The following is a 12,676-nucleotide window of genomic DNA, read 5'->3' as shown; positions in this document are numbered from 1 at the left end:
CATATAGGTGATTTTGGATATCCAAACTATGGAGGGGGGGACGTGGGGGGATTGGATAGTGGATTATTAGAGGGGGAGTCACAAAAGCAAGGGCTCCTTCTCATATGTGAAGTTGCTTATTTGATCCAATTGTTGTAGTCTGATTGGATGGGGTGAGGTTGGGATATGGGTTTGGGTTATCTTCAGAAAGACTGGAACAATTTCATGACTACAACCGTAAACTGTTTTTGTGCTAATATCATAGAGTTTGCAAAACTTGGGGGGAGGGGCAAAAGGTTTGGGAAGGGTGGGGAGAAAATTGTTAAAACTTTGATGGCATTTATTACCTCATTTTTCTTAAGTATATTGTACTATTCACTTTGTTGTATATTGAGTTGATCGGTTATGTGTAATATGTTAATTCATCAATAAAATTGTTGAAACATAAAAGTGGAATGCCTGCATGATATATCTTATGAATTAAAGAATTTTGAAACAAATCCTATGAGTAATAGGGAGCCAATGCTCTATTTTCAAAAGAGGGATAACATGGTCATACTTCCCGGAGTTAGTGACTTCACTGCCATATTTTGCACTGTCTGTAACCGTTTGATCTATAGTTATAAAGAGCATTACAATAATCAAGTTGAGTGCTTACAACTGTCTCTTATCCCATATATGTCCTGTCTGTCCTAACCCTTATCCCTTACCTGTCCTGTCTGTCCTAATAAGATTGTAAGCTCTGTCGAGCAGGGACTGTATCTCCATGTTCAAGTGTAAAGTGTAAAGCGCTGCGTATGTCCAGTAGCGCTATAGAAATGATAAGTAAGTATTAAGTATAAAAACAGAAAAGAGGCTCCATCAGCATATACATACGGAGTAATTCCCAGAGACTGGGCCAGACAGAGAAAAGGGGCAATGAGCCCTGGGGCACCCTGCAAGGTAATGAAGAGGAGCAAGATTGAGAGTTGTATTGCACTTCATTAGTGCGTCCAGTGTACAATTAGTTACAGTAGCGCTATAGAAATGATAAGTATTAAGTATAAAAACAGAAAAGAAGCTCCATCAGCATATACATACGGAGTAATTCCCAGAGACTGGGCCAGACAGAGAAAAGGGGCAATGAGCCCTGGGGCACCCTGCAAGGTAATGAAGAGGAGCAAGATTGAGAGTTGTATTGCACTTCATTAGTGCGTCCAGTGTACAATTAGTTACAGTTTATAGCCTGCTAAAGCCAACAACATAATTCATAGTGAATTACAATTTAAGATACCGGATCAAGAGTCTAGGATGTTAAAAAATAATTAAAAAAAAAATTAAAATACAATTTTCGTTACCTACATTGTCAAGTATGTCATAGCATCATTGAGAGTAAAGCAATACAACAAATTACTTCCTTGCAACATACTTACAAGACATTCTTTAACCCCCTTTTAAAAGTGTCAAAACTAGACCTGCACTTTAAGAGGAGTGGCCTAGTGGTTAGGGTGGTGGACTTTGGTCCTGAGGAACTGAGTTCAATTCCCACCTCCGGCACAGGCAGCTCCTTGTGACTCTGGGTAAGTCACTTAACCCTCCATTGCCCCATGTAAGCTGCATTGAGCCTGCCATGAGTGGAAAAGCGTGGGGTACAAATGTAACTAAAATAAAATTCAATAGGGAGAGAAGAGCATAAACTAGCTGCTTGGTGTGCAAACAGACAAGTGAATATTTTCTTTAAAGTTGCCCCTTAAGGACTGGTAAAAGACAATATATTTCTAATATTATAAAACTGCCCTGCCATCGATCTACAGATGAGAGATCATGTAATTGGGAATCAAGCCAAATATAATTTTAAAAGTCAGGCATCCTAATCTAAACAATACTCTGGCTGTTATTGGAAGCCAGTGTAACAATAAAATAAGGTATAATCCTATCTGATTTCCTCAAAGAAAAGATCAACTGCATAGCCGTATTTTGAATTGTTTGAATCCTTTTTAATTGTTTTGATAAACCTAGATAAATGATAATGCAATAGTCCAGCTTGCTTAAAATTAAAAATTGGACCACAAGCCGGAATTGATCCTTTTGTAAATACTTTTGAATGCTTCTTAACCTCTTTATAATACAAAAGAAGCTTTTCACAAGAGTTGACGTGACTTTTTTTTTCATAACTTGTCATCTAGGATGACACCTAAGAGTTTCACAGACCAATCTAACAGGTACATCTCGCCATTAATATTAAGGTTTAAATCAATATTATGGTTCAGTTTAGAACCCACTAACAGGAATTTTGTTTTATCTCTATTTAACTTTAAAAAATGAGGTCATCCAATCTATGATTAAAGAAAAACATTGGGAAATATTTTGCTGACTATCCTTTAACTCACCACTAACTGGGAAAAGTATAGATTTATCATATGCATACATGTAAACAGAATAACCTCCCCTTTCCAGACATCTACCCAATGAAGCCATTAATATATTGAATAGTACTGGCGACAGGGGAGATCCCTGATAGGGAGACCATCTCTCTGACAAGGCTCCATGCATTTTAACTCAGAAAGATCTGTAAGGTAAAAATCCCTCAAAGCAAGAGAGCACTTTTCCAGTTACTCCAAAGCTATCCAGAATTTCAAGTAACACGCTATGATCAACAAGATCAAATGCACTAGAGAGGTCTAATTACATGATGAGAGCTTGCTGAACCCTACCTAAAAGTTGTCTAATGTGGTCCAGTAATGTAACAAGTAAAGTGTCTGCTATAAGCAGAGCAAAAAATGGACTGTGAAATGCGTAGTAACTCAAATTGGTCTAAATAGGTTACTAACTGCTTAGTCACCAAATCTTCCATAACTTTTAATAGTATCAAAAGCCACTGTCAGATGCAGAAATAAGTACAACTAATGCATTCTGAGCAAAGTGTTGTTGAATGTAATTTGTAAGACCTATGAGTGCATTTTTTTTTTCAGCCTCCTTTTCCTCTTACCTGTATTTCCTAACAAATAGGTTTGTTGCCCTTAAAGTATCTTCTTTCAGTTTTGTTCACTGCTTTTCTGCTTCCCTCAGATATTCCCATTCAGCTAACAATTCCTAGAGGTATCCCCTCATCTTGACATAATTATTTTTCCTAAAGCCTAGGATTCTTTCGCTTTTGAATGAACCTTTCTCACCTGTGCTCTAATATTGAACCACACCATCCATTGAACACTGAATGGCAGATGATCACCCACTTAAACATCATTCATAAGCACCAAGTCCAGAATTCATTCCCCCACCCAAGAAAGTTCCATTACAAGCTGACAGAATTCTTTCCCCTGTAAAGAAGTTAGGATCTGTACTTGACACACCACCAGGATTTTCCTGTTAAGATCAAGCAAATCAAAATCACGTATCAGTAGTATTGTGCATAAAGTGATACGTAGTAACTGAAATATCTACTTATAATAGAACTCACCCTCAACGTTCTGAAGTCACTCAGTCACTCCCTGAAGGGTTCATGGATTCATGGTGGTGAAGCCACAACACTGACCATGTCTCTCTGCCCCGCCCTCGCATGACGGACCAATCAGAAAAAACACCCTAAACATTCTGAAACACAAAGGACCATCACAACACTGTTCCCAGGCAACACTAGACAACGTAAGACGGACCAATCAGAGGAAACTATGTGACAATAAGGGAGGAGCATTCCCCAGCAGAATGTAACATAGTAGATGACGCCAGATAAAGACCTGCATGGTCCATCCAGTCTGCCCATGACAAACTCATATGTGTATACCTTACCTTGAATTTGTACCTGTCCTTTTCAGGGCACAGACCATATAAGTCTGCCCAGCAGTATTTCTCGCCTCCCAACCACCAGTCCCGCCTCCCATCACCGGCTCTGGTACAGACCGTATAAGTCTGCCCTCCCCTATCCTCGCCTCCCAACCACCACCCCCTCTTCCCCCCAACTGCTCCGAATGGCTCATTATCTGTGCAGCACGGAGAGCACAGAACCACCGCTGGAACGAGAGAAGAATATTCCTGCTGTAGGTATGTGCAAAAATAGACCGGGGGGGGGGGGGGGGAAGAAATTTTTAAATGCCTAATGCCAGTACTGAAGAGTGCCAGAGGGCCCATAGCAAAGACTATATTTGGGATCGCTTGACATGGAGTCAGAGGAGCCGGAAAACAACATGCCCGTCACCATCTGGGACTTGGGTGAACAGGACAAGCTACGGCCCAGCTGGAAGGATTACCCGCGACCCAGCCAGCAGCAAACAGCGACCAAGGAAGAGGGAGGAGTAGAGAAACAGTCTCCAGCGATTCTCTGCCTAGGAATCGCTGGAGACTGGCTGCCAAACTAACGAAACAACCGCACACTGACGCACCACCTCCATCATTCAAAAGGCATCCACTCTTTCTTCAACAGAAATGCAAACTAATAATACAAAACAAAGAATACCCGTTTTCTCACGCAGCTACAGGTAACTCCCCACCCCCTTCCTCTTCCCCTTTTGCCAAAGCGGTCGTGCCCAACCATCCTCAGCCTCAGGCAAGCCGTCTCCCACCTCGGGGATTCCCCGAGCACCCGGAAAAAGACGGCGCAGCTTCCCGCAGCGCATGTTCCAGCATTCCCCTGCAGCCAGCCTGAAATGGACCGAACATACCAGATCACCACCCGATGGCCCGAGACCGTGCTCCTCTCCCTTCCACCAACTTAAAACAACCATCCCCGTCCTCAGGCAAGCCGTCTCCCACCTCCAGGATGCCCAGAACCCCAGCCCAACGGAAAAAGACGGCGCTGCTTCCCACAGCACATTTCTCTTCCAGCGTTCCCCTACAGCAGCCCTGAAATGGCCAAAAAATACAGACAGACTAAGAACTTGCTCCTCTACCTTCCGCCCATCTAAAACAACACTGCTGCCTCAGCACAACACAAAAAAAAAAACCCTGGAAAAAACAATCCACCACTCAGCAAAGGCTGACCCCCCTACAACCACATTTACATTTCACCAACAGAAAGACCCCCTCCACAAACCTCCTTGACAGACAAAGCCACACACACTCAATACAACAGAAACACACCCTCAAAGCCACACACCAATCCATCCCACTTTGCCTGCACAGCACATCCCCCAACCCCCCAAGCAAAAAACAAAACAAAAAAAAAGCACACATCAACAACCTGCACACACACCCCACCCTCACACACACACAAATAACTCTGTGACACATACACACAGAAAAAAAAAGCCACATGCTAGCGCCCGTTTCATTGGTTTTGGAAACGGGCCTTTTTTACTAGTAAATAATGTTTGCTATTGTCCGTCTTGGTGTAGTCATCTTTTAGTAACACCTAATTCTTTGTGTTATCGAGCATTATTATGGCTGTTTTGCCATATGTAGATTTTTGTGGTCTTGAGTGCATTAAAAGATTTCAGTGAGTTGCCACAGGATGCTGACATGAGGTTGGTTCATTCATATTAACTTTTATAAGAACTGTAATGTTTTTTGACAGTTTTTTTTTTCTATTGCTAGATTTTATATAAAACATATTGACTTGATCCATGTTGTGCCACAATGGCAGTATAGATTTAACCACAGCGTTAGTTCTAGTTTAGTACGTCAAATACCATGTTGGTGTTCGCTTTTATGCATTTTGTTGAGCATGTTTGTACTGTTTGAAATCCCTTTTTAACTAATTATTGCATGTAACTAAAATACGAAACTCCTGAAAAAATTGAATTATAGTTACAGCCGTTTGTTTCTTTCCAGGTGGCGGACCAAACAAAATTTGGACTATTGTTTTCTTATGATGTATTGTCAGAGGAAGGGTATTTATTACATTCAGGTAAATAGCTTCTCTAGATAAAGTAATGAAATTCTGTTTGATTTTAGATGTGATTATTTGCCATTTGAAATCTGAGCTCTTCCCAGTAGGGCTTGCAATCTGTTTTTGCACCTGAAACATGAGAAGGTAAAGTGACTTGTCCAAGTTCATGAGGAGTGAAAGTGGGAGAAACAAGATATGAACCTTGATTTCTCTGGTTTGCAGCGTACTGCTTTAATAGCTAGGCTGCTGCTGTACTTCTGTAGAGGTTTCCCCCTCTCCCCCCCCCCCCCCCAATCTCCGGTTTAGTGTTGTAAAATATTAAAATTTTACAAATACTCGTAGACAAGTTCGATGCAAAAATTTAGCCATAATGCATTACAAAATCTTCATAATTGCAGTTCATTGTTCAGTTTTTGAGATTATAATAATTCAGGTTCAAATTAGTTGAAAAGGTGTTGCGTTTCTTATGTTTCTCCAAATGCTTGTGGTTTTAGTGTAATGTGGTGGTTGCTTAATGTTTCTGCTTTTCTGTTCTACCAGAAGTTTTGTTGGGTGAAAATAAATCTTATGCTTTTACAGGGCTGGATGGGAACTTCCTCTGAAGCCTTGTAATATTTACCAGTTTACTAAATCATTTATTACATGCCTACATAAACATTTCAGAATGTGGTATAATGATAAAAACAAAAATAAAACCTCATTAATAAATGTTAACCTAAAAATAATCGATTTACTATATAAAACTAAATTAACAGAAGTCCAAAAATCTGGATGCCAGAAATCAGTACCACCCGAGAATCCGTACCCCAACGAATTGCGGTATCTGGAACTCCTTCCCGCCCCCCCTCTCCCCCACCTCACACACGCATGATCCAGCATCCCTCCCTCCACTCCCGGCCCTGCTCGCATCTCGCTCTCTCACCTGTTCAGAAGTCTTCTGTGCAGCAACGCCAGTGGCAGCCTAACTCATAGGTTACTTCTGTCCTGCCCTTCCGAAAACAGGAAGTTGCATCAGAAGCAGCGGGGTGCTGGTGCTGCAGAACGGAAGATTTCTGAACGAGTGAGTGAGAGAGCCGTGGGTAGGGCTGGGATGGAAAGAGAGATACTGGTTTGTGGGAGGGGGGGGGGGCTTTAGGAGCCTAGGCACCCTCCTATGGTGAAGAGAGAGAGAGAGATGCATGGAGACGCAGGGTGAGGAGGAGAGATGAATAAACCAACAAAGTTTGCCTGGTCATCTTTTTATTCTTCCTTACATTTGAAATTTAAAAGTACTGCCTGAAAATCCAAAAATTCAGACTGAGCCAATCCCCGAGCAGTCTTGATTTTTGTACTTCTACTGTACATAAAATTAACATTTTTCCTAAGGCTATACCCCGAACTTGTTGAAATTTTAAATTTACTGTACAACAGAACCAAAACCTGCTTAAATATGTAAATATGTTTTAATACATTTAGAAGTCCTTTTATTAAAAAGCGGTAAAAAGTGGTCTGCGGTAGTGTGGTTGTGTTTTTGACACGTGCTGGGCTATTTCTTTACCACGGCTAGGGCAAAAAGGCTTTTTTAAATGGGGGCAATAAATGACCATGCGTTAAAATTAAAAGTAGCATGCAGCTACTCACTGCCTGAGCCCTTACCTCCACCCTTTGACCTAGCCGTAAGGGCTCATGCGCTACACGTGCGGTACTCATACAGCACACTCACTAATGTGGCTGCACTGCCGCTTGCCACCGGAAACACCCCCGCAGTAGAAAATAAAAGTTTTCTACCACAGGAAACAGCGCATGCCAACTTCAAAATTACCACCGAGTGGATGCATTAAGTAGGCAATAGTATTGATTTGGCGTGCATGCTACACATGCAGTAGTCCTACTGCCACTTTGCAAAAGGGCCCCTTTTAAAGAATAAAATTTTTTCTTCTGATATCCTACATATTTCTACTGGCATCACTTTATAATTTGCTGGTAAATACTGGAAAAAAGTTAGTTTCTATATGTGAAACAAATGTCCCTCTTGGGGAAGAAGTTGCCAACAAAATGCTATCTACTAATCTGAAGTTACTGGGTAGGAACATATCCTTGTAATAAGTGCATAGAATGTCTTATCAGGGCAGGTGTTAAACATGTTGGGGCTCAGGACAAAAATGTGGGAGGGGGTCACAAAGCCCACCAGAGGGCTGTATCTCCTTTAGCTTCATTCCATTTTGGGGCACCCTGTAGCATAGAGACCCAGGGCAGTTGCTCTGTTTGCACCCCTTTAACATAGGCCCTACTCCCTGTTAATTCTTTAACAGTATGTACAGCACAAAATTTGGAGCTAGTGGAGCGCCCAAAAACTGTTCTAATATGTTCAAAACAGCCAGTACATGAAATCACTTTGACATCACATTTTGAACAAGTTGCAGTTACTGTATAGGTTTTTTGCAGGAAGACCTACATAAATCCCATTATTGTAACTCGGGTGGAAAGCAGTGACTTCGTGGACCACAGTAGATAAATTTGAAGCACTTGGGAAATATGATGGTACAAAATGAGCGCAGGCAAAAAATCTCCAAGTGAGTGGAGGAGTAGCCTAGTGGTTAGTGCAGTGGACCTTGATCCTGGGGAACTGAGTTCAATTCCCACTGCAGCTCCTTGTGACTCTGGGCAAGTCACTTAACCCTCCATTGCCCCTGGTACAAAATAAGTACCTGAATATATGTAAACCGCTTTGAATGTAGTTGCAAAAACCTCAGAAATGTGGTATATCAAGTCCCAATTCCCCCTCCCATTTCCCCTAATATGGCTGTCATTAGGACCTGGGCTCCATTACTGTTATAAATCATCTCATTCGAGGAACCAGTGTGCTTTTTATCTTATGTTTGTATGACTATTTTTATTTATTTTTTTGTAGCTTGAAGATGATATAGTTGCCAAACAGAATTACTTCAGTACAATAAAGAACTTTGCTTTACAGCTGTCTTCTGAAGACTGGATGATTCTAGAATTTTCTCAGTTGGGATTCATTGGTAAGAAAAATAAAATTAAAAAACCATGAAAATCTTGTATAACATATCCTTGTATTTGTCATCAGACTTGTCAAAAACAGAATTAAAATTTTGGCAATGATGCACTAAAATTATCCACACATGTTTGACCCAGCTTTCTCATACTGCTTCATACTTCCAGCTCAGTGAAAACCAGGGCTGGGTTTGGGCACAAGGGCTTCTTTTACAAAGCCACGCTAGCAATTCCCATGCTTCAAATGAGAGGAAGCCCATAGGAATTGAATGGGCTTCCTCTCAATTGCCGCACCAAGAATCGGTAGCGCAGCTTTGTAAAAGAGGCCTTATTTGCAGCAGCCTGGGACTTCCCCTGTTTTGTAGTTTCCTACCACTCCCAGTGTGCCGAATCTAATCATGACCCTGGGCCAGAGGCTATATACCAAGAATCATTCTGAAACTCTTAAATCTTGCAGCCTCTGAATCCAGCAACTAGGTGTCATCTTTACACAGAGATGGACTCCCATCCCTTGGGAGCTGTGAACTGATGCCTCCACAACATCCCCAGCAGCATCTATCTCTGGGATTGAACAAAGGACTTAAGATTCTTGTTAAGTGTCTTCCTATCACATATTGGAGTTTCTTTTCTGTTATGTTGTTGTAACTCTAAACCGCTTTGACCGCCTCAAAGAAAAGGTGGTATATCAAATATGTGATAGGAAGACACTTGTTAAGTGGTTAAGAGCACTACCACTGAGTAACCAGTCTGGCTACCACTATGCAGGGGCGTAGCTACGGGTGGGCCTGGATGGGCCCAGGCCCACCCAGTTTAGCCTCAGGCCCGCCCAGAAGCAGATCCAGTTGCCGTGACCGTCTCCCACCCATGCCGCAGCGCTTCATTTAATGTTGTCGGCGCTGCTGTTAGTTTCCCACCCCCGCGGCGGCGCTTTACACTTTACCTGACGGCAACGCTACAGATGCAGCGCTGACGTCCGACGTCCTGCTCCGGGCCTTCCACGCTGATGTAACTTCCTGTTACGGAGGCGGGACGCGGAAGGCCCCGGAGCAGGACGTCAGCGCTGCATCTGTAGCGTTGCCGTCAGGTAAAGTGTAAAGCGCCGCCGCGGGGGTGGGAAACTGTAACAGCAGCGCCGACAACAACATTAAATGAAGCGCTGCGGCAGGGGTGGGAGAGGGTGAGGAAGTCAGTGGGGTGCTGCGTGGTGGCCCAGTAAGGGGAGGCAGGGAGGGGAGGGAACAGAAGGGTGCTGGACTTGCAAGGGGTAGAGGGTTGGAGGGAAGGGAGAGAGATTTTGGGATTTGCAGAGGGGAGGTTGGAGGGAAGGGAGAGAGGTTTTGGGATTTGCAGAAGGGAGGTTGGAAGGAAGGGGAGAGGTTTTGGAATTTGCAGAAGGGAGGTTGGAGGGAAGGGAAGAGGTTTTGGATTTGCAGAGGGGAGGTTGGAAGGAAGGGAGAGAAGTTTTGGGATTTGCAGAGGGGAGGTTGGAAGGAAGGGAGAGAAGTTTTGGGATTTGCAGAGGGGAGGTTGGAAGGAAGGGGAGAGGTTTGGGATTTGCAGAGGGGAGGTTGGAGGGAAGGGAGAGGTTTTGGATATATAGGTGGGGTGGAAGGAAGGGGAGAGGTGCTGGATATGCAGGGGGGTGGAGGGAAAGGGGAAAAGTGCTGGATATGCAGAGGGTTGAAGTGAAGGGGAGAGGTGCTGGACATGTATGGGAGTTGGATGAAAGGGAAAGAGGTGCTGAACATGTAGGGGGGCTGGATGAAAGGGAGAGATACTGGACGTGTGTGTGTGTGTGTGGGGTGGGGGCTGAAGGAGAGGTGCTGAATATGCAGATGATGATATGCAGAGGGAAGGGAGAGAGATGCAGGGAGAAAGAGCCAGATGCATAAGGGGAAGGAAAGAGAGGAAGAGAAGCTGGTTGGGGGTGGGATCAGAGAGGAGAGGGACACATTGGTGTGGAGGAGGGAGAAAGGGGACCTAGGGAAGTATACAGATACAGAAGGGAGATGATGGGCATTAGGTGGGAGCATGGGGACAGGGACACAAATGTGAGATGCTGTATGGGGATGGCACATGGGCACAGAGGGGTAATGCCTGACCAAGGGGGGGGGGGGGTATAGAATAGAGATAAAATGCTGGACACTGGAGGGGGGGGGGTATATGGACACGAGGGGGGGGGGGGAGATACCAGACAAGGGAGAGAATAGGAATGCAGAAGGGATATGCTGGGCATGGGGTGCATAGGTGCACAGAGGAATGATGATGGATGAGGGGATATGAACACAGGGGAGATACTGAACAAGGAAATATAGGAAAACAGAGATGGGAGATGGATGATGGACATGAAGAAAGAAGAAATGTCAAATAGGAGACCCTGGCAAGTGAGTTAAGAGAAGACAGAGGGAAGCAGAAACCAGAGACTGGGACCAATATGATTTGAGAAAAAATGACCAGACAACAAAAAGGTATAAAAAATATTTTATTTTCAATGTTGTGAATATAATATGTTGGATTTGGAATGTACATCTTGCCAAAGTTGATGGTAAACATGGCTGGGGTCCAGGACAGAAATCTAGGAAAGGACCCCAAAGTCCATTACCAGGCTGCTCCTTCAGCTTCCAGCATGCAGGCTTTCTGTGGCCAAGGAACCAAGCACAATTGCCCTAGTTCCATCCCCTAACACCATCCCTGGCATGTGCCATCTTTATATTTTGCGCAGGAGCAAGTGCCTTTCTTTCTTGTTTCTCTGGTGTTGTACTACATGCAAGGTCTAGTTTCTTGGGGTTTCCGTTTAATTTATATTTCTAGAGTTTGTGGTCACTTATTCTGTGTTTGGCATTTGTGTCTTGTGTGTGTGACTGAGGTATTCTGTTAGCATGAAGTTTCCATGTAGCATTCTGTAGTAATTTGGCTTGTTCAGCTTTCCTGATAAATGTATTTGTATTTTAGGGCCCTACTATAATATTTAAGGCACTTCTTTTTCATAGGTAGGATCTTTGTTTTTGGAAGTTAGTGTTGGCATGGTAGATTTGCTCTAGGTTCTGAGTGACTTTTGTTTTATAGATTTTTTTAAAGTTAATTTATAATATGTTTGTAATTGAGATTACACTAGAAAACAAAATTTCTTTATATGATGAGTTTTATGGAGAATTGTCCTTGCTGTGCTCTGTATCCATTGTTGGTGGACGGCCAGGAGGTTCTCTGGATGCAGAATGTGTTTGGCTTCAATACCATATATGTGTTGGAGGACCATGGCTCAGTGGGGCTGAATAGTGCAGTCTATTGTACTTCCCTTAGCTCTCAATTGGCCTGCAGCCACTGAAGCCTGCACTGCAACCCTCATTGAAGTTATGGGGAGTGGGGTAGGGACAGAGCATGGGTGCATCAGGTTTGCTGTTTTTTTCTTTTTCAAAAAAGTTTTCAACTCTAGTGCCCACCCATCCAACCTGTTGGCCCACCCAAAAATTGCCTTCTGGCTACGCCACTGCCACTATGAGGTGATCCTTTTTTCCCATCTTTATGAAGCAGCAGTTCAGTGATTTGTTTTTGGCATGCAGTGATTTTCCTTTTAGAATGTCATTGTATTTAAGTAAAATATCCAAAAGAAAGTGTAGATGTTTTCTAGCAATGATTTGGAAATCACAATGTAATTATTTTGCAGTTCTACAAAGCCATCTCTGTACCACTTCTTCCTGAACAAGCAGGATGAAAGTCACACAATGGGGTGATGTCATCTGAGGATGCTGAGGTGGAATTTTCTGAGCCTTCATGGGCATTCCATATAGCTATCCATATGCATATCTGTCTTTTTTTTTTTTTTTTTTTTTTTTACATCTTCTCCTAGATACAGTGTTATTATCACTGTTTTTAATAGCCTCTGCTGCTAAATTTGTTTCA

The 12,676-nt window shown here is 43.0% G+C and overlaps 1 protein-coding gene across 1 annotated transcript in view; it reads left to right on the top strand.

Annotated features, from left to right (window-relative positions):
* Positions 1–12,676, top strand: part of MGAT4A (alpha-1,3-mannosyl-glycoprotein 4-beta-N-acetylglucosaminyltransferase A) — a 156,312-nt gene that overhangs the window by 80,646 nt on the left and 62,990 nt on the right. The window contains exons 7-8 of the mRNA XM_030201392.1: positions 5,722–5,797; positions 8,670–8,784. Coding sequence (XP_030057252.1) covers positions 5,722–5,797; positions 8,670–8,784 — 191 coding nt within the window. The remainder of the gene's footprint in view (positions 1–5,721; positions 5,798–8,669; positions 8,785–12,676) is intronic.

Source organism: Microcaecilia unicolor, chromosome 4, assembly GCF_901765095.1.
Source record: "Microcaecilia unicolor chromosome 4, aMicUni1.1, whole genome shotgun sequence".
NCBI lineage: Eukaryota > Metazoa > Chordata > Amphibia > Gymnophiona > Siphonopidae > Microcaecilia > Microcaecilia unicolor.
The sequence above is the reverse complement of the archived record's forward strand: the minus strand, read 5'-3'. Positions and strand labels throughout refer to the sequence as shown.